Source organism: Haemaphysalis longicornis, unplaced genomic scaffold (assembly GCF_048455015.1).
Source record: "Haemaphysalis longicornis isolate Haplotype H1 unplaced genomic scaffold, Haemaphysalis longicornis Haplotype H1 scaffold_9, whole genome shotgun sequence".
Classification (NCBI taxonomy): domain Eukaryota; kingdom Metazoa; phylum Arthropoda; class Arachnida; order Ixodida; family Ixodidae; genus Haemaphysalis; species Haemaphysalis longicornis.
Genome location: NW_027526460.1, coordinates 156591903 through 156616081, shown reverse-complemented (window position 1 = coordinate 156616081; position 24179 = coordinate 156591903). Strand labels below are relative to the sequence as shown.

The window sequence follows — 24179 nt, the reverse complement described above, 5'->3', positions numbered from 1 at the left end:
GCCACTAGTGTCTCAAGTGAGCGGCTGCTTTCGGTATCTGGTGGAGTTGTGACGAGCAGGAAGTTGTCACTGCTCCCCGAACACGTCGAGCAGTTAACCTTTCTCCATGTTAACATTTAAGTGAGTGCAGACCTTAACCTGTTGAGTGCAATGGTATTGTGTAATTTCTAATTTTACTTTGTATGATTTGTTGTGCAATAAAGTTGCAGTTTTTGTGTCTATAGATGGTGAAAACTTTAATTTTACAAAAAACAATAAGTATTCGTATTCGAAAAATATTCGATTCGATTCGAACTTTGTTTTTATTATTCGAATTCGCTTCGAAATTAAAAAATTGATATTCGCACACCCCTAGTATTAAACCATCTGAATTTTATGCTGGTGCAATTAGCGCCTAACCAATATGTTTAGTAGAAAAAAGTTTTTTCTTAGGCCGCTAAAAATCAGTCAGTTTCTTGCGGTAACAAAAGCGTTTAGGGTCCATGAAGAGAAAATACAACTTTGTTTTAACTTTAAAGAGTTAGGCTTCAGTAGCTCAGTCAGCTTCATTCCGGCCACGAAAGACGTTTTTTAACCGATAAAAACGCAAGAAATACTTATGAACTTTCAAATTTCGCGCCACAGTGACGTGTTAACGGCGCGAGTGACGTCGCATTGACCAGCACTAAAAACATAATTTTTAGTGGATTAGGTGCACGTTAGCATTCAAGTGATTCGATCAAACGGAACTAGCGGCCCCACTACAATCGTCCAGTCGAGTGTCCTGGCGATTGATTAGTTCGGCCACTGTCAATCGCCCAAACAAAATTCTGTGACGTCATAGAAAAGTTGCTGGAAACTGGCTAGCGAGTTGCCACAGCTCCACACGTTTTCTTTAATATCTCCGTTATTTTTTGGAAGTTTGCGATGAAATCGGTATCATTTTTATCAGAGCAAAGCAGCCTTTCTAATAAACCAAACTTTTATTTTGTCTTCATGGCTCCTTTAATACAGAATACATTTTTCAGTTTGAAAGAAGGGGCCTTTGGCAACTCCCTCAGCTCCATAGCACAAACGAAAGATGTTTTTTTACCCAAAAGAACACAAGGAGTATTGAAAAACTTTCAAATTTCGTGCTACAGTGAAGTATTAAAGCAGGAGTGATGTGATATGGGCTACCACTAAAAACATAGCCACCAGCATTCTCGCTGCACGTTGGCTGAACGTTCAGAGACACAATCTAACAGAACCAGAGGCAACTGCCGAGTCATGCTTCTTGCTGGTGGCCTACGTCAGTGGCCACCGATTGCACCAACAAGATTCACTGACGTCAGAGAAATCGCCAGAAAGTGGCTAGGTAGTCGCCACTGCCTCGTATGCTTTCTTTAATGTTTTTATTACTTATTTCAATCTTGTGGTAAGATTGGTGTCACTGTTATCATGACAAAGCAGTCTTTTTGAGAAACCAAACTTGTGTTCTGTCTTCATGGCACCTTTAACCATCGTCACCATCCCTGTCATGTCCACTGCCGGATGAAGGCCTGTCCAAAAGATGTTGCCCAGCCACTCCTGTCGCAAGTATGCCGATTCCATTCTCTTCCCCCGGTGTTCCTCCGTTCATTCCTCCATCCTCTCGGCTTCCTCTGCTTCATGTACCATCCCTTGGCAACCATTGTGTTACACGGATGGTTCACCTGTTGTCCCCCACTCACATTACATAACCTGCCTGCTGGTTTCGCTTTACACTTCAGGTGAGGATGCTCCTCACGAAACAAACTTTTTTTCCTTGTCCGGATAAAGTCGCAAAGAAGACGCCACTGAGACCGCTTACAACAGCGCCCTCCAGTGGAAGAGATAAGGGCCTTCCCGGGTGCCAGCCAGTCAAAAGCGTTCACCTCTTCTCGGCTCCCCCAGCAAGGCTCGTCAACAGCTTTCATGACCGCTCGGCTGTTTGCCACGGCCTGGTTGATTCGAGGTGCAGGAGAAACCAACGTGAAACCAACCAGGAGAAACCAACGTGAAAACGTTCTGCGCTTACTGTGGTGCCTGTGACTGCTTTTCTAACGTGTCCTTTGTAGGCACTTTGGGGTGGTAGCATTTAAACAAGTTTTATAACATTAAACTAAGGTGCATGCGTGCTATACAAGCCATTGGACACTGATGTAAGGGAGGCTTCAGGCTTAGGCAAAGAAAAAAAACGGGGCTCAAATGCTTTGTAAACGATTGCAATGCTGGGTCGTAGAACTGCCGAGAAAGGGTGACAATATTTAGTGTTCATGGCCTGCAACAGTCCCTTGCAAAGATTGTCCCTTTGACCGACAAGGGTGCCATTTGCAGTCACTACTTTCATGAGAGCTCAATTGTATAAAACAGTACTTTTAGGAGCTTGCAAAGGAAGGGCTGCTCAATGTATCAAAGAGACACACACTAGCTGAAAGTGATGAAGCCACCAATTTTCCCATCTTCAGCCACACTACCTGCAACAAGGAAGCGTCCACTGGCAGAGCGGTCACCACAAAATACAGCCAGGAAGATGGTGGGAGCTGGAAGAGACGAAACCACTGACGAGTACGGTTCCAGCGGTCAAGAAAGAGATCGACCTGCTGAAAATGAATGCGTGGCCGAGGTGTTCACAGCGAGTGTTCTCGTGGATTCCGCTATGTCAAAACCCTGTGTAGAGCCCTCGGCGACGCTTTAGGATGACAGAGAGAGCTTCTGTTTCATGGAAATAATGCTGTCCCCGTATTGGAACGGCCATCCCTTACAAATTCCACTTGTACAAGGGGCACAGGGAACAGAGTGTAGTCTTGCAGAGTTTGCACTGGATACAAAATCTACAGAGGGGCCATTCCAAGCTTTCGTGACTCGCGCTATCGGGATGACTGGAACGTGCTGGCACCGAAAGGTGACTGGAGGACAACCACACGAAAAACATAGGAACGTGCATCTCGGGTGTGGCTGTGCGCATCCAACAGCTGTTTGGAGGCATAACCAGCGGCTGGTTGTAGCTGACGGCGGACTGCTGACAGCGGACCCCAATGCCAACTGGGTACAGGTTCTTGCAGGACAACCATGCACTCCTGCTGCAACTCCATTAAGATGATACGGCAAGACATTGCTGCTGTGGGCATTAACTGCAGATTTGATAAAGCGCCTTTCTCTACCTTAATCCGGAATCCTCGGGTGAAACCATGGTTTCGCAGGCAGGGCATGCCTTTGGTTGACGAGGTGCAAGTGTGCCGATGCAAGCATCTCAATTCTAGAATGCTGAGCTATGAATGGCTTAGGTGAACATGGCAAAACAAAAACGCCGAGTTCTGATCTAGCCGATCACGCGCTGGTGTTCATGTTGGCTCAGCTCGCTTCGAAGGATGACACCAATGGAGCAGTTCTGTGTAGGTTTCTCTTGCAAGCAATTGTCCTCCTTGAAGAAACCGGAACTGCTGCCGTCAGTGTGGTGTGTCATGGGCCAGCATAAATATGACCGTGTGGAAGCTTCTGAATGTCAATGGTGACTTGCGCAATGGCAAGCATTTCTTGAGCACTTCGTGGATGCAGACCGGGAAGTGTGCACATTTCCTGACGTTCCTCAAGTTTTCAAATGTGTCCGACACCGCCGGATGAAACAAAGGTGCTTGGAGGTAAGCGATGAGTCATGTGGTCGCATTAGGTGTGCGCACTGAAGAAAGACGAAATGAACACACGGGCTGACAAGGTGCGACTTAAAATAACACGACATATTTGCCCAATGAATATGACAAAAATGCGCGTTAAGTTTGCTACGCATATTTTTAACAGCTCCACAGCTACTGGCTCGAAGTAGTACCACGAAAAAGGTGATGAAGACGTGCACAGCTGCGATGGCACTATTGAGTTTACAAGGATGTCGGTGATTTGTCGGATGCATCAAACCGGCAGCACCCATCTAAAGGAATGACACGAGGCAGCAGCAACCTCAGAGTCTTGGAAGAACTTGGCAGCTGGGGGCAGCAGTTCGTGAATGGACACATAACAGGGCACATGCCCCTGATAAAGACCATAAACAATGGCCACAGGGTGACATTAAAATCTCCTGTCGGCCTTTGTGGACACTTGCTGACTAAACAAAAATTTAAGCGCCTTCTTACCGGCAAATTCACGCAACATTCATTGGAATAGTTCTCTCGGAAATCCCACCAAGCTGCAGGCGGTAATGACCACCCACACATGGTGACATTTTTGCACGTTAACCGAATGCTCTGCATGTACACGCTGCTGAAGCCACTAAACTTCAGCAATTGTGAGGTGACGGGAGACAGGCCCCCCATTATTGATTGTGCAGCACTTCCGGGTGGCTTGAGGACAGCAAAAAAAACTCCCCCCACACACAGCTACCCTCTCCTTTTCAGTTGCAGTTCGCATTCGTGTTCATTGTGGCATTATCTGGTCGTGCGCCCGCACCAGCCGCAACGGGCCGTTTCGCCGCCATGGCGGGGCCCAAGGAAGGTGTGGGGTGTGGGGCACCTTGTCGTAGGACTGCTGTCCCAGGTTTCCCGGCGTGAGGATGTCCCGGTGCAGCACGGCCACCTTGCGCAGCTGGGCCTCGGGCAGGTAGCTCTGCAGGCACTCGCGCAGGCGGGCCACACGCGACGGCGACGAGTCACACGCCACCATGCTGCCTGCACGCAACAAATGCGGCTGTCACTGACAGGGCTTCCCCCGTGGGGTAGCCGGACTGCGAGCTTCTACCTCTGGAACGAGCTGCAGCACAGAAAGCTCAAGTGCAGGTCCTTTCAGAGGAACCGTTGCTATGGCAACAACCCACCACCCATTTCTGATGTGGGGGGGATGTCCAACACGCTCTTTCGAAGGGGAACAAGCAATCAGTTGCCTGTCTTTTGCTGCTGGTACTACAGTCGAGTTCACTTACAACGATACCGTTTCTAACAATATATCGGATATAACGATGAACAATTACGACACTGTCCACTTTCATATGCTTTCTTATGGTTAAAAACAAACCACTTATTACAATGCTCCAGTGCCTCGACATCGGATATAATCTCAATCTGGATCCAGTGTGTGCTGCAAACGAAAGCTGCCACTGGCTCAAGGCGCCAACGGCATGCATCACGAGCCGCCTCGCATCCCTTCCAGCTTCCGAAAACGAGTCAACTGGGTCGCTTGCGAGGAAGCCAGAGGAGGAGGGGAGCAGTTTTCTTCCAAAGCCCCCTTTTGGCGCCACCGCTTTGGCATTGTCCCCACACCCACTCGTGGGATCGCGGCGCCACTCGCCCGCTCGAGAGTCGCACGTTCGCTTGTTGTGTCACATGCACACTGCTTTCTGAATTTGACCGGGTGCCTCTTCAACTGCCTCTGTCTTTCCGCGAATGGGACGTCAGGGACGGTGTTTCGGAAACTTCCAAGTGCCTCACCGAAGAGGCGGTTGTTGCGTAGTTACGTGCTGCGGACAGCGGTGGCACTGACGACTCTGATGAGACGGTTATGCAGCCTACTCAGGTAGTGTCTTCTCTGGAGGCACAACGCATGACACAGCCCCTCGAGGACTTCGTTTCCGCCAAGGACCTTTAGCTCAGCTAGGTGGAGCACCTACAGATGCTCTTGAAAAACATGTGCACCAGCTTCGTGGACAGCAAACAAGGCTGACTGAGTATGGCTTCTTTTTTTGCAAATTACTAGAACAACCTTGCTTGTATGCGAATAAAATGTTTTGAGCGCTGTTTCGTCTATTTTTTTCGCAACCAGCTTATAACAATTATCGGTTATAGCGATGGGACTTCCTTGGCACTTGGATATTGTTATAAGTGGACTCGACTGTATAGCCATATCGCTTATAGTAATCGTTTCTACTTCTGGAACTACCAAACGATATGACACCTATGTTATGGGAAATAGAAAGACGCAACATAAACGACATAATTTTCCTTGGCACGTCGCAACGGCAAAGAAACACAATGTTTCAAACACAAAGCCTCAGAATTCACCCCAGTCCCTGAAACGAAGCACTTGCCAGACCAGTTATATAATTACGAAGACTCTTGATGATTGCTCACTGGTGCCACTACTCGCAACAGAAACACATTTTCTTCAGTTTTAAATGATTTCTGCAAGTGGAGTTCCACTACACTAGGCGTGCTCCGCGGTTAGACTCGCCACGCTTACAAAACACAAGTTTGTTTTATTCAAAAGCTTTGGTGTTTTATAGTGCCCCCAGCGCTTGTCTGGCACTAAGTGATGCTTTATTCACTGAGAAATTAATCAATTTAAGTTTAAATTTTGATTATCCCGCCGAATCGTGTGTTTCATGACATTTGCCTCAAGTCCCATTTACAGGTCTTGAAGAGAACTTGTATAGTGAGTTGTTCAGCCTGCAGTGCGCTGCAGGGCCTTGTTTACCATCAGTCGTCCTAGATGGCGCCACCATACTGCTACGCACCACTATTCATCTTTGCTTTGTTTTTCACCGTATTGCTTACACCTGGCTTGCTTTTGTCACTGTAGGCAGTAATTGTTTCATGAAACATGGGGTACGTTCGACAGATAGGGTCACGTAAAACAACGTCGCTTATGCTATTTGGCCAGTGCCGTATCAGACAACTCCAAAGTGGCATACTGCTGTGCAGATAAAACAAGCATAGTGTGCCCCATAGCAACAACAGCGTGCATCGGTACTTCTACGTTTACGTGTATCTTGGAAACTTTCACTTACCCCACAATTCCTACTGCTGTAAAATGAATACGCATTACATTTAGGCGCAAATAGCTCGTTTGGCAATCTTATAAGCCGTGCCACATTTGCATTTGCTCTTGCCAGCCCCAGCCAATAGTATAGCTGGGCATATGACATCATTTGTGGGAAATGAGCCAGTGGGTCGCATGGCCATTCCATTTTTTCCTAATCATGTAGCTTACTTGAGCAAAGTTCATGTTAAAAGTGGCGTCAGTATGATTCAAACGAGGCAATCTTTCAAATGAACCAAACTTGTTTTGTCTGCATGGCCGGCCCCTTTAAGCTTTTCTGCGCAGCTTTGGCACAGTGCAGGAAAGTCAATCCAACCTCAGAGAACACGTAACTGGACGCAGGCTGTAGGGTTGTCTACTGTTGCGTAAAGCCTCATTATACCCGGTTTTTGTGCCCCAGACATGTTTCAGGAGAATCGGGTTAAGCCCGACTTCTCCCCGAAGGGACGTTTTCAAAGCAGCGATGAGCACAATTGTGCACTGATGAAGGTCCAACCGTTCTCAGCCAGCACTTGCCGGAACAAGCCGCACGAACACCGCTGTCGAACCCACTGAGTATTGGCACGACTCTACCGCTTACTACGCTGGCACTGTTGTGCCCCGCGAATGGAAGCTGTGATGTCGAGAGAACTTGCTCCCAGCTGAGATATGTTCAACATGTTCTGCATGCAGATTATAATGTATGTAGACAATGATGTGTAAGAAACCGATGACCAGCTTTTCGTAAATAAAACGTTTCATTTCTTAGAGGTTATCAGTGCTCTTTACTGTCATCATTACCGATTCATTTCCAAACAAACGCCAAATTTATGTCATAGAGTATTTGCTAGAAAACCCCGATGTCCGCGCAATCACCAGCTTGAAAAAAAAACACTGATTTTAATGTGTAAGAGTTGAGAAGCTCGTGATGCCGGCTGATAAAATAAGCTGAGTGCATTACTTAGTACATCTATAGAAGTAACCCCAAAAAACCAGAATTTCATAATGGCTTTACAAAATAACCCGATTTCTTCCAGATTATTGGTTCGAAAAATGGCACTCGGCTTTTACCCCCCGATTTTGAAAAAAAAAAAATAAATAAAATAAAATAAAAAATAAATATAAAACCCGGAAATCAACAACCCTATGTATATGGTAACAAACGTGTGTAAAAGACAACAGCGACTGAATGGGTGTGAATGTTTCAGGACAACTGTACTGCAGTTGTTTTGCAGTATACTTAATTTTGTACTAGTGTAGTAGCTTAGCGCTTCTTTTGTAATTCACCACACTTGTTTTGTGATTCCTCTCATCATGCTTGACTTGCTGCACTCTGTGTAAGGTGGCCAGGGCCCTCCAAGCTGTTTCAACAGCTTTTTTTCCTGATCTTCCTGCAACGTGGTTGTTAAATAAACTTGATTCAACTCAGTTCAATTCAATACAGTGAGAAACCGAGGGATGTTAATGTTACTGCACTAATCCTAATGACTTCATCTGTCGCTGCAGCAACATCTGACTGGACATCTCTTCTTTCCTCACATGCTTCCCGAAACATCTGCACACATTCGGTCACCGTCATCTTTGACAGGCACTTGTCACCACACACAGCCTGCAACTGATTGACAATTTCAGCTGGTTGACACCCTTCGGTCGTTAGGAACTGGATCACTGCTCTTTGATTGGACGGAGCCCTTATCCCACCAGCCGTTCTCTCAATGGTGTCCCACACAAAACAAACATGTGAGCACTACAAACCCTTGCTTGCTGCTGCTGTGATGTGCACTCATCACGATAAGAGCGACGTCACAGAGCTGGTTTACATGGCATAGCAAAAACGGGTTGCATCGGATCACACTATTACCACCAGGAGCACACATAAAGATGCCGATGGGTTTGGTTTTTTCACAGCGGAGTTGTTGTACAAGCTGTAAGTTCGCCGTTGCAGGGAAAAAAGACCAAGAAAATGGCAAGCACTTGTGATTGCGCGCCTCGTGGCGCATTGGCTTTACAAAAAAAAAAAAAAAAAAAAAAAAAAAAAAAAAAAAAAAAAAAAGAGGCTTGAGGAACACAATATTAATGCATGCATATGACAATTGCTAGTGCAAAGCAACGATGGAACACGAAAATAAACAATTTCAAACTTGTACAAATGCATGGTGATGTGTCCTTCAGTGCTCACGTATAAAGAAATCCTGCAGCTTCGCTATGGTTCAAGTCTTGCGAGTTAGTGCAAGCTTTGCCAGTTGATTGATTGATTGATTGATTGTAGGGTTTAACGCGCCGACGCAACGCAGGCGATGAGGCGCGCCGTAGTGGAGGGCTCCGGATTAATTTTGACCACCTGGGGATCTTTATCGTGCGCCAAAATCTCGTAAACACGGGCGTTTTTGCTTTTCGCCTCCATCAGAAAAGCGGCCGCCGCGGCCGGGAATCGAACCCGCGACCTCGTGCTCAGCAGCGCAACGCCTTAGCCACTGAGCCACGCTTTGCCAGTTGAGCTGGTGGAATGCTACAGTGCTGAGGATGACTCTGCCTCCACCACTCGCCGCGAAGAAGACAATGACGTCTTCAGTGCACACGACGGCGATTACTAGCACTGCAACCATGCAAATAAACAGTGATACTGAAACTTCACTAAATGTCCGGCAATGCTCGCCTGCAGCAGCTTCGCCATTCGAGTCTTGCGTGTGAATGCAAGCTGCCCTGAATTTTTTTTGGCAAGAAATTCACATCTCGCACTACTACGCAGGCCTGCTGGCAAGTTTTCTCTTTGACTGCCCCTCTCTGGGAATTGCTCAAGTTCCAGCGGTGATCCTGAGTACGGCTGCCTGATCGCAAGGATGTTCCAGCAGTTCTGTTGTCTATTCTTTGTTAAGAACTCCTATATGGCACTGCACTTTAGGACAATTAAGTTCCTGGTGAACCGCCTTTGATTTGCAGACTGAGTGAACGCACTTTGTTGCGCAACCACCCCTTGGTAAAAGGTTTACCAGCCTGGACTCTAGCATGTCCACACCTTATTTCTGTACTCAGACCGTTAACTGCAAGTCGCAAGATGACAGTTTCGTCCGGTAAAGTGTTCTATGAACAAGGCTGTGCAAGCTAATGCATTCGACACCACGTTTCGATTTCTCCTCCAAAGCGATTTCTTTCCCTGTGGTGCTTGTGCAAGAACCTTGCACTGTTTGAAAAAAAAAACCGGATTACTGGCAGAGATTTTATATCACATGCTAACAACGCAATGTCAGCTTTCCAAGAAGACCTCCCAAAACATGTGCCTCCTCAAATAAAGCGCCTGCTCCAGTGCATGCATCATGAGAGCAAGTATATTTCTGTGTTAGTGTGTGTCAAAAAAAAATTCTTTGCACACTTTGCTTCTTTTCATTTTAAGTATTCTTAGAACTTTTGTCTACAAAGCCTACATTCTGATTTTATACCACCACAATCTGCATTTGCAGTATGCGATTCTTTTACTCAATTTCTTTTGAAGCCTCTACGAAAATTTTAATTTTGCAAACTCTTTGTAGGTGTTTCTTATCAAACCATTCTTAACAACTGACCTCTTCAGAGAGTTCAACTGACTTAGCGTTAGAGTGTTCAACTGACCATCCATTGAACCGTCTAAACTTTAGTACGATGCCAACTATTACACAGTGAACCATCACTTGAAGCAACAAATATTTTCCTAGACTGCTCAGAACTGGTCTGCCCCTGCACTTCAGCCAGCTGTTGGTGCCAAAGCAAGCACGTGGCGAATTGCCACGAGAAGGGTATCAAAGGGGAGCGAGGTACCCGGCAGGCCTGTCATCATGGTGGCCAGCAGCTTCCCGCCCGGGGCAGCGCACAGGTCAGCCACGTCGTCGCCTTTCTGGAGATCCAGGGCCAGCACAGGCAACACGGACGCTCCGTCCATCAGGTAGTAGTCTGCAAGCCACGGTTGGAAGATGAGACACTGGAGCCACTCTTTACTCCGTCCTCAATGATTCTGCTGCGGACTCTGAAGAAATTCGCACCTGTGCCAAAAATTATTCCCTTCAAATATGCTTGCAATGGCCCTTGGTAGTTTGTAACAGCTTCCATGTTGTTACACAAGTATGAGTTACACTAGTTACAAGTACAAGTTACACAAGCAAGTGTTACACCTCCTGTTACCCAAGTGGGCTGAACTGTACGCCATCACAGTGCTTTTCAATAGCAATGGCTGTCCATTTTAACTGTTTCACGACCATTCAAAATCAAATTAATGCCCATAAGGGATCCCAGTGCCAAGTTGACGTCTCGCTTTTCAGAGCTCAGTTATGACAGTTATGACCTATGGCCTCCTTGTGGAAGGATGCTCAAATTGTGTTGCTACAGGGAGTAATGCTTTTCCCCCAAGGCAACTCCAGTAGAATTGTTCCCACAAAACCAAAAGAGTCCTTAGGCAGAATAATAGATGAGAAGAAACCTGTAAAAAGCAGCTGGGGCGAGTTTTTCATCAATGTTCAGATTTCTGGATAACTTTCGCAATATGTCCATCATACGCTTCTTCATCACACTGAATGACAGACACGTCAACTGTTTTGTCTCCTCATGAATTTTAAGTTGAGTGCCTATGCATCTTATGAGCAGTGGTGCACCAAGCAAGAGGATTTTTTTTATTTATTTATTTACTTGTACTGCAGGGCCGGATAATTATTGACCTTACAAGGGCAATCCTGGCAAACTGATATTCAAGATGCACTCGAGCACATCGCGAACATGCAGCCCTCCGGGGACCACTGCGGAATCTCTCAAGGCACCACCCTCAGCCCGCTCCTATTTAACGTTGCTACGTCCAATCTCATCAAGGTTGTTAGTTCCATCCCAGTGGTTCATGTACCAGCCTATAGGTTTCTGCACTAATCTGCGCATTCCCCGAACTCAGGTTGGTGTTGTTTTGTTTTATTTTTATTTTGTTTCTTGATTTTGTTTTTATTGCTGCCGCTGCTAAGCTTCAAGTACTTCGTGTATCCCCCAGAAATGAAGTTGTAAAGCTCTTGGAAGATTGCAGAAAAGAAATACGAGATGTGCGGGCCGCAATGGAAAAAGACCTCTGGGAAGAATTTAAGGGGACGCGGCTTTCAACTTCTGAAAAATGACCAAAACATCGTTTTTTTGAAACCCGCATATTAGGCTTCTATGTTTCCTATTCTGTGCGTCTGCAAAGTTTTTACGCTGAAAAGCGTCGCAAAGTGGCATAAAAAAATACTTTTGTCAGGCGCGGTGACAAACTATCAGCGCAAAAGGGCGAAAAAACGGCAATTTTCGGAGCGCTCTATCTCCGCAACGGTGCCACCGGGCGCGGCCATTTTGATATGGTTAGATCGGCCGAGCGATCGTCTTTCCGGTTCTGCTCGTCTCTTTTATCTTCGTTCATTCACAAACGCACAAACGGCAGAAAAGAAACGACGCACAAACGAAGCTAGAAATAGATGCTGAAGCGCTATTGGTCCTCCGGTCGGGGCGCAGAACGACGACCCTCCTGATTGGATGTCGCGGGCGCAACGCAAGATGGCGGCCGCCTGAGCTGCGTAGCGAGCGGATTGAGTTCATTTTCGCCGCTTCGCTCGGCCGAGTTTCTGTTCAATCTGTGGTATTCAACACGGACGTTATCGCGATGGGAATGCCAGAGATAACGAGCCAGATTACGGGAAGTTGTGTGGCTCGAAAGGCGGAAGTCATCGAACGCTTCGTGGTGCGCGTGACTCCACCGTCGCCAGACCCCGGAGGGTGACGCGGTGTGCGCGCTTGCGATAGCGGTTCGTGAAGTGAACTTTTAGTCAGATTTGCGATGTTTACACGCTTAGTTATTGCTGTGTTTTGACTGTGGGCTCGCTAGCCTTGAGAAAGAAACGGTCGACGCGTCAAACGCTGCGGCGCGCACGGCATAGCCGACGCGCATTGGAGCATCACATGACTGGGCAACCGGTTACGATTGAACGCCAGTAGTTGTAATTAATGCCTGCGACGTTAGTTTTAATCTTAAAAGCGACCTGACCAGCCATATCAGGTATAATCAAAGCTCGATATGTCGCGGTAAGCGTGCGCTGCGATGCGCGCGAGCCATATCGCCTTTCTTGCGCAACGTTTCCCGTGCACTTGTAATTTTCATGCAAACAGGTTTGAGTTAGTAATATAGGAATAAAAATATGCTCTCTGCGTTAAAAATGTACGTTACTGTGGCAGCATTTAACAGTGATTTTTTTAGGGAAATTATTGATACCATTGCTCAGGGCATACTGGCTGTGCTGCGAGAAATATTGGATGCCTTGAATGTCAAAAGTAGTAAAAAAAATATGCTCTTGCATTGAAGTTGGGAGTTATGCAGAATACTCTACCAAGCTTCAAAGTAGCTCATTTTCAACCTTTGGTATGCAAACTTTTGGCAATGAACACCTGCACTATGAGTACTAAGTTGCTGGGCCAGGCAAGATAAAACATGAAAAAAAGCCAAAAATGTTCAAATTTAAGTTTAAAAAATGCTTAACTTGTTGCCATGGTGACAACACTGCAAAAGGAGGTTGTCCAGTGCGATACAGCCAACCAACTAACCTACTTTGCATTGCAAGCCCATTGAAACCCATCTCCCCTCCGTTTGGTTTGCAAAGGGGGGTATGTACTCTTCACGGAGGAGCTGAAAATGATGTTTTCTGGAAAGAGAAAGGCTGAAAAGGCACTCCAATTTCAAGGCAAGGCCTTCCAGAAGCCCCATGTTCAAAAGGACATGAAAGGCTACAACCGTGACGACTTCTGATATGTGAAACCTATGTTGCAACTTCGGAAGCCGTTTTCTCAAAACAGTTTTTTTTGCCACCTGTGTCGCTTGTCCCAGGGATTTCTTCGTGACTGCTGGGTCTATTTTGATTCCGTTTCTTGCATTACATTCCTTGATGAACTGTTCAGGTCGTGACACTTTTAGTTTTCCAGATTTGTTTTTTGTGATTTTTTTATTCAAATAATCGTTCACAGTTGACATGCCTGTTGCACATTAACCTCTAAAAAATGAAAACTAAAAAACATTGTGTTGTAAAAAAAAATTCTAAAACTGTCACGACCTCGTCCATTCATTTGGGAATGCAAAGCACTTCGAACAAGTTTTCTATCGTGTTTTATAAGCCGCTCAAGCTCGGTACAAGCGGAACAGAAAGAAAATTTCATACAAAAAAAAGTTATCAAAATATTAACTTCAAATTTTTATGGTGTTATCACAGAAGCATTTCCAGTTGCTGTGCCAATTTTCATCAAAATCCACAAAGAAATAAAAAAGTTGATTTTGAAAGCCACGTCCCCCCTTAAGCAACTAAAGCTGTCCATTGATTTTTTCAGTACCCAATTTGACGCCATGTCCACGCGGTGTTAGAAAATTGAGAAGGAAAACTCTGCTCTAAAAAAAGAAAACGCTGAGCCTTTTACGGAATGCACATCACTGAATCAGGTGGTAACCGCGTATAAACAAAGATGACAGGCCTCGAGCAATATTCGCGAAACCGAAACATTAAGGTCAAAGGCATACCCAAAATAGCGGGTGAGAAGCTGAGTGATGTTGTCTCAGAGAACATATCTGAGAAGGACATTGACGGGTGTCATCGTGTGCCAAGGAGAGGGTTGTGGTGCAGTTTTGCTCTCGTGCCGAGTGAGACACGTTCATTGAGAAAGGCGCAAAAAGCAGGTATGCATCACTAATCTAGGTTTCCTTGAAAGTTTGAGCGTCTACCTCAACAAACATTAGTGCCCAGCACTCAAGAAACTGTTGGGGAAGGTCACCACCCGTAAGAATGAGAAGCAATGGAAGTGGGTGTGGACACGGGACGGCAAAATTTCTGCCAGGAAAACAGGCACGTCGTGTACGCTGCGGCCAACTTGCCCCTAGAATCTTGAAGAAATGACGTAGCCCAAATGACAGCGCAAGTGGTATTGTCACAACAAGACACGAAGTACAATTTGCTGACTACAAATGATGTCACTAATCTCTACCATTCTAAGCAACGGTGCGCATCTTTTTTTCAGTTAAACACCCAATTTGCTTGCGGCAAAATACATGGGCTAGATGCCTTATTTCGTCTTTTGGTTTTTCATTTGATGTTATAATGCTAACCGAAACATGGCATCAAGAAAGACACGATATTCTTAAAACGGCCAGATATCACTCTTTCCACAAAAATTGCATCACTGAAAAGGGAGGTGGGTTACCGCTTATTACCAGACACAATTTAAACTGTGCGATAATTGAAGAACCAACAGAAGATTTTGAAATACTTGCGCTCATCTGCGAAGAAACCATTTTGTGTGTCTTGTATCGGTCACCTGCAGGGAGCGTGTAGGTCTATCTATCATTTATGGAAACATTCTTTGGATGGACTAATGAAAATCGTTTGAAACATGTGTTAGGGGGTGACGTTAATATCAACATGTTAAATGCCCAATGTCAATTTCAAAGCTTACAAGGTTCAAATGCCCTTATAAACACAATTGCTACACCCACTCGCTTCACCCCAGATTCTGCCTTGTTAAAGGAGCCATGAAGACAGAACACAAGTTTGTGTTATTCGAAAGATTTCGTGTTTCATAGTGCCCCCAACGCTTGTCCGAATGCACACGATGCTTTATTCACTCAGAAATTAATTAATTAAAGTTAAAATTTTGATTTTCCCGCTAAATCGTGAGTTTTCGTGGTCTGCAATGACATCACAGGGCCGTGTTTACCGTTAGTGAACCTAGATGGCACCACCCCACCGTAGCAAGCCGCTCTCTGTCTTTGGTTTGTTTGTGAGCGTATTTGTACCTGGCTTGTTTTGTTCATGGAGACAATCGTTTCGTGAAACATGGTGCTCGCTTGACAAATACAGTCACGTAAGACATCGTCGCTTGTGTCAATCGCCCAGTGTCGTCTGAAACAACCCCAAAGCCCCGCAGTCCTGTGCAGCTAAACCAAGCATAGTGCGCACAGTACCAACAGCAGTAATGCATCGGTACTTCTATGCTTACGTGTGCTTTTGTAACTTCCACTGTTTGTTCCACCATTCTTAGGGCTTTAAAAAGGATGTGCCCTAAATTTAAGCATAAATAGATCATTCGGCAAGCTTATCAGCTCTGCCTCATTTGCGTTTTCTTTTGCCGCCTTCCACCAATCGCAGAGCTGTCTGGTATGACATCATAGGTTCTGTTGCGGGAAATAAGCTGGTGGGTCGCATGGCCATTGCCTTTCTTCCTAACTATATAGCTTATTCGAGCGAAGTTTACGTTAACAGTGGTGTCCGTATGATTCTAATGAGGCAATCTTTTGAGTGAACCAAACTTGTGTTTTCTCTTCATGGCTCCTTTAGTTTTGTTACGAATATGAAAGCTCGCAATCTGGTATCCCGTGAGATTGGCATTAATTCAGGCGATCATCTGCCCCCATTTTTAATGACAGAAAATAACACAACAATAAAAACACCGAAGCATACTACTGTGACATTTCAGGACATTAATCCACTCACTTTAGAAGCATTCCAAATTGAGCTATCCATGATAACATGGGGAACTGTATTCTGTGCAACTGACCCCAATGAAGCCTACGATAACTTTTGGTTGTTGTTTAAATCAGTATACCAAAGATGTTTTGTTGACAAAGCGCTACTTTCTTAAAAAGCTAGAAAACCATGGATCACACCACATTTGTTAAAGCTGATACAAGAGAAAGATGCCCTTTACACGTGATTCATCCACACAAAAAACACGGATGACCTACATGGCTTTAAGGAGCCATGAAGACAGAATACAAGTTTGTTTTATTCGAAAGATTTCGCGTTTTATAGCACTCGCAGCGCTTGTCCGGCAGCAAATGATGCCGTATTCACTGAGAAATTGATCAATTTAGGTTAAAATTTTGATTCTCCCACCAAATCGTAGGTTTTCGTAGTCAGAAATGACATCAGAAGTGTGTGTATTCAAGCGAACTTCCACTGCGTCATTTGAGTTTGCGGCCTTGCTGTCCGTGAGCCCTCCCAGATGGCGCTGCTATAGTCATCCACGAACCGTTGTCCGCCGTTGCTTTGTTTTTGAGGGTATTTGCACCTGGCTTGTTTTTGTTACTGTAAAAAGTGATCGCCTCATGAAACCTGGGGAATCCTCGACAAACAGGGTCACGTAAGACAACGCCGTTAAAACAACTTCAAAGCGGTGGAGTGCTGTGCAGCTAAAACAAGCATAGTGCACCCAGTACCAACAGCAGTGTGCATCAGTACTTCTATGCTTACGTGTGTTTTTGTAACTTTTATTGTTTTCGGCACCATTCTTACTGCTACACTTAAGCGCAAATAGTTCACTCAGGAAGCCTATAACGCGTGCCTAATTTGTGTTTACTTTTTCCGTCTTCAGCCAATCGCACAGCTGAGCTCATGTGACATCATAGGTTCTGTTGCAGGAAATGAGCTAGTGGGTCGCATGGCCATTCCGTTTTTTCCTAGTTATGTAGCTTATTTGAGCGAAGTGTGCGTTAACGGTGGTGTCAGTATGATTTTATCGAGGCAATCTTTCGAATGAACCGAACTTGTGTTTTGCCCCCTCATGGCTCCTTTAATACATTAAGAAATACTATGACCAGCTCCTTCCAGGCAGGCTAAATGTGCTTACCTTTTTAATATTTTTAATGCTGAAGTAATGAGAAAGACTGATGCTTTGTGGAAAAGACTTAACAATGCACTTGGCTGACAACAGGAACATGCACAGGGTAGAGAACTAATTCTGAACGGCGCACCCTCATCTGGTACACAGCTGGCAAATGCATTTAACGATTTTTTTGCATCTCTTGATAACAGCTCTTGCAATGCGGGTATTTTGGATTACTTGCCACCCAGTATCAGTAGCAGCACGTTCCTATACCCAACTGATGCCAATGAAATCTTGATTGATTGTAGGGTTTAACGCGCCGACGCAATGCAGGCGATGAGGCGCGCCGTAGTGGAGGGCTCTGGATTATTTTTGACCACCTGGGGATCTTTAACGTGCGCCGAAATCTCGTACACACACGCATTTTTGCTTTTCGCCTCCATCAGAAAAGCAGCCGCCGCGGCCGGGAATCGAACCCGCGACCTCGCGCTCAGCAGCGCAACGCCTTAGCCAGTGCGGCGGGTGTTAATGAAATCTTCCGCACGTTCTCATAGTAAGGCATGTGATGTCAATGACACTCAAATCCGACCGATTCATTGGATATCACCTGCCCTGTCCTTGCCTTGCTTTTGTAGAAGGCATTTTTCCAACAAGCATGCAAATAGCAAAAGTGAGCGTTATAGTCAAAAATGGTGATAGAAATGAACTATCTAACTATAGACCAATATCAATGATTCTTGTGTTTTCAAAAGGCCTGGAAAAACTAATGAGTGAAAGAATGTTTGCTTTTTGGGAGAAACGGCTTATAATAACTAATTCACAGTTTGGATTTGGAAAACATCTTTCAACCGAATCTGTGCTTCTAACACAGAAAGAAATAATTCTGCAGGCGGCGATTGAGAATAAACTGGTAACATTAGGAGCCTTCGTAGATGTTTCCAAGGCATTTGATTGAATTAATCATGCTATATTACTACTAAAAAAGCTCGAGCATTATGGCTTTAGATGTGATTATCTCGCTTTGCTAGAAAGCTACCCTAAATTCTGATGCCAGGCTGTGGTGATAGACAATGAAATATCTGATTATAACACAGTTAAATTAGGAGCACCCCAGGAGAGCATCCTCCAGCAATTATTATTCTTACTTTACATTAAAGACTCGGTATAATCGACGACTCTTGCAGATTTGTTTTTTAAGCAGACGACACCATCTTAATTCTTTCTGGTAAAGATACCACGAAATTATTACATGATGCAAACAATGTGCTAAACAGACTGGATCATTGGAGCACAGCTAATTCATTAACGATAAACACTTTTAAACGAAAGCAGTGCTCTTCAAACCAATAGATTGTAATGCAAGTATTAGCAACAGCATATATATTGCTGCTCTGAACCTCAAAATTGTCGCTTATGTGAAAAGCCTTGGTGTTTTTTTTCGAGGAACGCTCAAAGGGACGGACAACCCATTTTTGTCGCATGTATGTTCTCTAGCTCATATGAAAGCCAGCGTTTTATATAGCCGGTAACTACAAGCAATTTACACACAATTCGCTGAAAATAAATTTAATTTGGCAGCGCACTTTCTGAAATCGGAAGGGCGGCGGATCGTAGTGTCGAAACGTGACACTCCAATATGTGTCCCGGTCGCGTGACCTGCAAACCTAGCAGCTAATGTAACTGCTTAAACATTTATTCACTTATTGCAAACCTTTTAACACAAGTTTTAGTATAAGTTTTATTGTGTATGTATTTTTAAACATTATTTTGTAAATTTTTAAGACACGGCGCCCGCCGCCGCTGGGTTTCTCTCAGTGTGGCTAACTGAACCTCCACGCCCAGAATCAGCGGCAGCATTCAGTAAACAGACCCAGCGGAGGAGCTTTGGCAATTCTGCTCATGATGCTCACACACAACCGATTTTCGAAAGCCTTGATGTTCGTCCCGTTCGAGTATTGCATGAAGAAAAACTTATTATAAAGGGCTACAACAGTGCGACAAAAAACAAATTGTAATTTTATTAGAAAACAGTTGAACCTGACACTCCACGTCATAACATTTCCCATAACACACGTCATCCAGAAGCATGGTTAGTGCCCTACGCATGTTTCAATTATGGAGAACAACTATTGTGCTACATGCTACCATGTCTGTTAAATTCACTTAATCAGTGAACAAAGTTGCTTTAGTATTTATTATTAATTGTCACATTTTTGTGGTTCACCTTACTGGTTCAGTGCAAGCTTCTTGTTGCATTGTGCTATTAAGTTTGGTTTTCGCATGAATTGATTATGTTGCTGCCAAGGACTGTGAATTGCTTTGACAACATTGATTCATGTATATATTTTTGTTTTTGCTCTTCTAAAAGTGAGCACATTTGGTTTACAAATACATAACGGGGCACGGACCCTGTCAAACTGCTTCTGTTGGCTTTTTGTCCCTGCTCCTGACACCTGTACTTTTGACGTCGAATAAACTTGACTTGACTCGACTTGGACCAAGAGTGCATGGGAATTTCATAGCAGTGCATAGTCGTAACCCTTGGGGGAGCGGCAGACCACAGCAGTGAACAGCTTGGCCAAAGCTATCGCATCACTCTGTTTTGTGACAGCACGAACCTCAAATGCTGCACCATTTTCCAAGGTGTCCACCTGTCTATGGACTGTGCTGGGGCCACGTGGCCCACTGCATTAGCTGCTTCTTGAGATCATCGACCAGACTTGCGGCACTGCAGTGCCAGTACAGTAACTACCCGGTCGTGCACGGATTACCGTAAGAGGCGTGACTGGGGAGACCTTCCCCCCATGGAAAGAGTAGCTGAGGGTTCGACCCTTCCAGCCTACGGTGTGGAGTACAGGTATGCTTAAACAGGCACTGCTTTAGCCTTGCTCTAAGTGCCAACCTCATCAGAAGGCAGCATGCAGGCCACGGGGTGACCGTGGCCTCAGCAGGAAGCTCTGCCTCCCAGGATGGCACAGCAGTTTCTGAATCGGGCACTGCTACAGCTACAGTGTCAACCCCCAAGCCTCACACGAATGCAGTCCTGAAACCTGCCTGACCTGGGCTCACTCCCACAAATAAGTGCATTCACTATGGCTGTCAAGGGCTGACCTGTCCTTGCACTTTCATCTCGCAGGCCTCCATCGCATCGCTACCCCATCCCTCTACCCGCAAAGGCTTTGCCCTGCTCCATGCCCATCAAGGCTGTTCCTTCTCCTGCCTTTAGGATCGGTACGGTGTCGTGTCACCCCACGCTCACACCATAAACAACGAAGATGAGAGTTTGCACAGGTCCGTGTTTTTGAATACCCAAGTCATCACATACTGTGTTCTCACCAAATTCCTTGAAGGACGAGAACAAGTGTTCAGCTTCTTTTACCCTCTTTGAGAACGCAGGGGAAGCTAAGGAGAGTATCTTGAGCAGTGTCCACAGCTACACGAAACAGCAAAGTTGTTTAGAAAATGCACTTCACGGTGAGGCTGCCACCATGGCTGGAGGAGCAATGCAGCGACTGATGTGACAAAGCCAGGGAAGACGGGACTGACTGACCCAGGAGGCGGTCCTGGCCGGTCCTCCGTGGCCGGGGGAAGCTGGAGATGTCGCCCGTGCCGAACATGGCCACCTGCAGCTCCCCGGGGAAGACGTCCTCCCTGAGAGGCCACCGCTTGAGGGGCAGCTGCAGATCGGCGTCTGGCTTGTAGAAACCGTGGTACAAGTCCTCGCTGATCTGTTCCTCCTGGTAGACCAGCCGCGAGCTCGGCACAAAGCTCATCAACGATGTGGCCGCACCGCTGTCGGGCGGCATGTAGCGGGAGCCCTCGTCGAAGGCGGCGGCAGCGCTGCCCTCCTCCTTAGCCTCCGAGGCTGGATTGTCCGGCTCAACCAGGTCGAAGCTGCGCATCGGAGAGACAGCATGCTGCGCAAGCTCTTGTAGCGAGAACTAGCTGCTCCACGTAAAAAAACTGTTTTTGCATGTACACTGCGAGCCAACATCATGATATTGATATATCAGCATCAGCAATTATTGATCGAAATTATCGCTTGATTAATCTGAGTTGCTCGATTATCCGTCAGTGAAGGTTTTGCCAGTCCCCCCCCATGGGCATGTGTTCACTGCAAACGTCAAGTAAACCATGGATCAAGTTCTTCATAAACACCGAGTATGCCATGCCTGTGTGGATGGTTCAGCTGCCCTATCCTCATGTACCTTTGACAGAATCCGACACTTGATGGCCACAAGTTATCTTTTGGTTCAAGTATGGTACCAGAGCACAGCTGGGAGGCTGCAACATTTTTTGTGGCCTGGCACGTGCAAGAAAATGTAAGCTGCGGATTATAACCCACAAAGTTCGTCATTAAACTTGCAGCAGCTAAGAAATTAAAACATGACATTGCTTGCTGCCTCTAAAACTGAGTGTACACTGACTCAATGCAGCATTACTAATGCAGTGTACAATGTTGCATGTGCAAATCGTTCAAGCAACAGTGCATCCCCCAACGGGAATTCCCAAGACATACTCTCAATCACACCCGTCTAATGACACCCGACAACTAAACAGAAGAAATTCAACTCACAGTTCAAATCAGGAGGTCCCACTTGCGGTTTCTCACCTTGGGACCTCCTCTTGTATACATTATGCAATTACACGTCATTGTATTTTTGCAATAAACTTTGAAAGGTGTAATTACTCACTAAAGGTCCATTACAAAAGTAAAAAAAGGCATTTCAGCTTCCATTCGGAAGCCTTGTCCGCTTCACTGGCAAAATAAATTTGGCATTCATGAACTTTGCTTGACGATCACTGGTTTCTTAACAGTGAATCTTCTACCCGACCAAATGAGGTTTCGTCAAACCAACAATGCCTGCATACAGGCGGCATTGGTCAAACCTTGGACTTCATGAATTTGGCAAGTACTGGCTCGTTGGATTCGCAGGTGAAGCAACGACCATACACAGGGACTCCACGATTATTGGCCCCGGACCATCCCTGGACTGCCCAGGACACGAGTCGGCACTAGATTTTCTTGTGTATTCCTGTGGGACTTCCGGTCCGAAGGGAGTCCTTGGACTGCCCGCGGACTGTCCGGGACTGGTAAATCGAGGATGGCCACAGTCTGCAGTTGCGTTACAAGACATGGCCCCACCTGCTCGAGAGCTCTTCGTTCCCGCCGTGCTCGCCGCCGGCCGCCTTGGCAGCGGCTGCCGCCCGCCGCTCGCACAGGTTGCGCAGGCTGAGCGCCCCCGTGTCCTGCAGCCGCCGATGCACCTCGCGGGCGCCACGCTCGTCCAGGAAGGAGTTGAGCACGGCGCACGGCTTGTTGGGGCACAGCAGGGCCAGCCGCACCGAGGGCCACGCGTCCCCGAACACGCTCGCGTAGAACTCGTCGAAGTGCCGCAGCGCCCGGACCGTGCCCCGGTTCTCCGGCCGAGGACGAAGCTGCAGGACGCAACGAGCCGATGCCACACCGGTGGGGAATTGCTTTGCAGGGTCCGGCAAATTGGGATGGTGCACGCAAGTGCAAAGGCTGGAGAAACAAGCCACGCACTGCTACCTCGCCCGAAGGGTGCAACGTACAAAGTGAAAGGTAAAACACGCAAGAACGAGTAGAGGTGGATGGAAGATGGCAGCGGGTTTACATTGTTTTGAACGCTGTTGTGCAAACTTGCACGCTTCGTTCGCTTTCCACCCTGCACGATCATGGCGTGGGCGTTCCTCTCCTAGGATGCACTACTGCCGCCTCCACAATAAACCGGATACCCAAACAAAACAGCGATCAAACTACGCACCGCCGCACTCGGTTCACAGGACGAGCTGCGGCTTACGATTCTCCCTTTGACATCCTTCTATAACTCGATGCGGCGGTTTGGGCGACTGCGCATTCAAGTACACTGCCACGAGATACGTAGCTCGATATGACAGAATCAACCTGCACAAAGGAAAGCACACAAGGAGCCCACGAACGAACCACTCGCTTTGAAGTGACACGCTCTCAGCAGAGCGCTCAATTACCGCAATGCCTGCGTCGGCATGCGATATGCAATCAATGCTTGTGTTGCGCGAGGTGCGTATCGAGTAAAGCAATGCGCCCCTACCTTGTTAGCGTAGCGACGCACGCTGATTTTGGAAAGGCGACAGACATTCATGTAAACATTTAAGGCTGCTCTGCACGTGAAGGGATCCATGTTGGTCAATTGATGTCTCTGCTCCTGGGAATGCTGGGTGTATATCTAAGTGTTTGTGCCGTACCTTTTTGCAACAAGCTTAGAACTTAAAAAATAAAGGTCTATTTTGGTTCATCTAAGCTATATTGTTAAAGTGTCAGCTATAAAAAGAGTGTAGTGTTAATTTTCACAAGACATTTTCGGTTTCGGTTAAGCATGGCCTGAAGTTGGGTAAACTAGATTCTGTTACAAGCGCCGTGCGCCATGTGTCCAAACCGGCCGCGGAGAGTAACCGTTTAACGGAGCAACCTGCGCCACGCGCAACGCGTCGACCAATGTATCGATCATACACAATAGGAAAAAAAAATTGCGCTGAACATTTCTTTATTGAACCACTGGCAGAAGCATACAAACCGTTCCATTTGACGGAGGCAAACTCAAAACTGGCTGTAAATATCGCGCAGTAACTATTCAACGTAGACATTTGGGCTAGTTGGTGACACGACTTCGACATGGTAAAAAGCGCACTAGACGCATGTCTCTTCTTGTGTCCTCCACTCCACTATCGGCCTTCTCACAAATCTGCTCGAGGTATACCTGAACCTCAGGTCACCATTGCAGGACAGCCAATCCCCAGCGTCCCGCACCTGCGAGTGTTGGGTCTCACTATACCCCGAAACGGCTCTGGACTTCATACCATTTCCC

The 24179-nt window shown here is 46.3% G+C and overlaps 1 protein-coding gene across 1 annotated transcript in view; it reads right to left on the bottom strand.

The window, feature by feature from the left end:
• Positions 1–23562, bottom strand: part of L(2)10685 (5-methylcytosine rRNA methyltransferase l(2)10685) — a 32444-nt gene extending 8882 nt beyond the window's left edge. The window contains exons 1-5 of the mRNA XM_077684504.1: positions 23406–23562; positions 22457–22749; positions 20861–21204; positions 10492–10623; positions 4483–4637 (exon numbers count right to left, since the gene is read on the bottom strand). Coding sequence (XP_077540630.1) covers positions 4483–4637; positions 10492–10623; positions 20861–21204; positions 22457–22749; positions 23406–23495 — 1014 coding nt within the window. The 5' untranslated portion in view covers positions 23496–23562. The remainder of the gene's footprint in view (positions 1–4482; positions 4638–10491; positions 10624–20860; positions 21205–22456; positions 22750–23405) is intronic.
• Between the last annotated feature and the right edge of the window lie 617 nt (positions 23563–24179).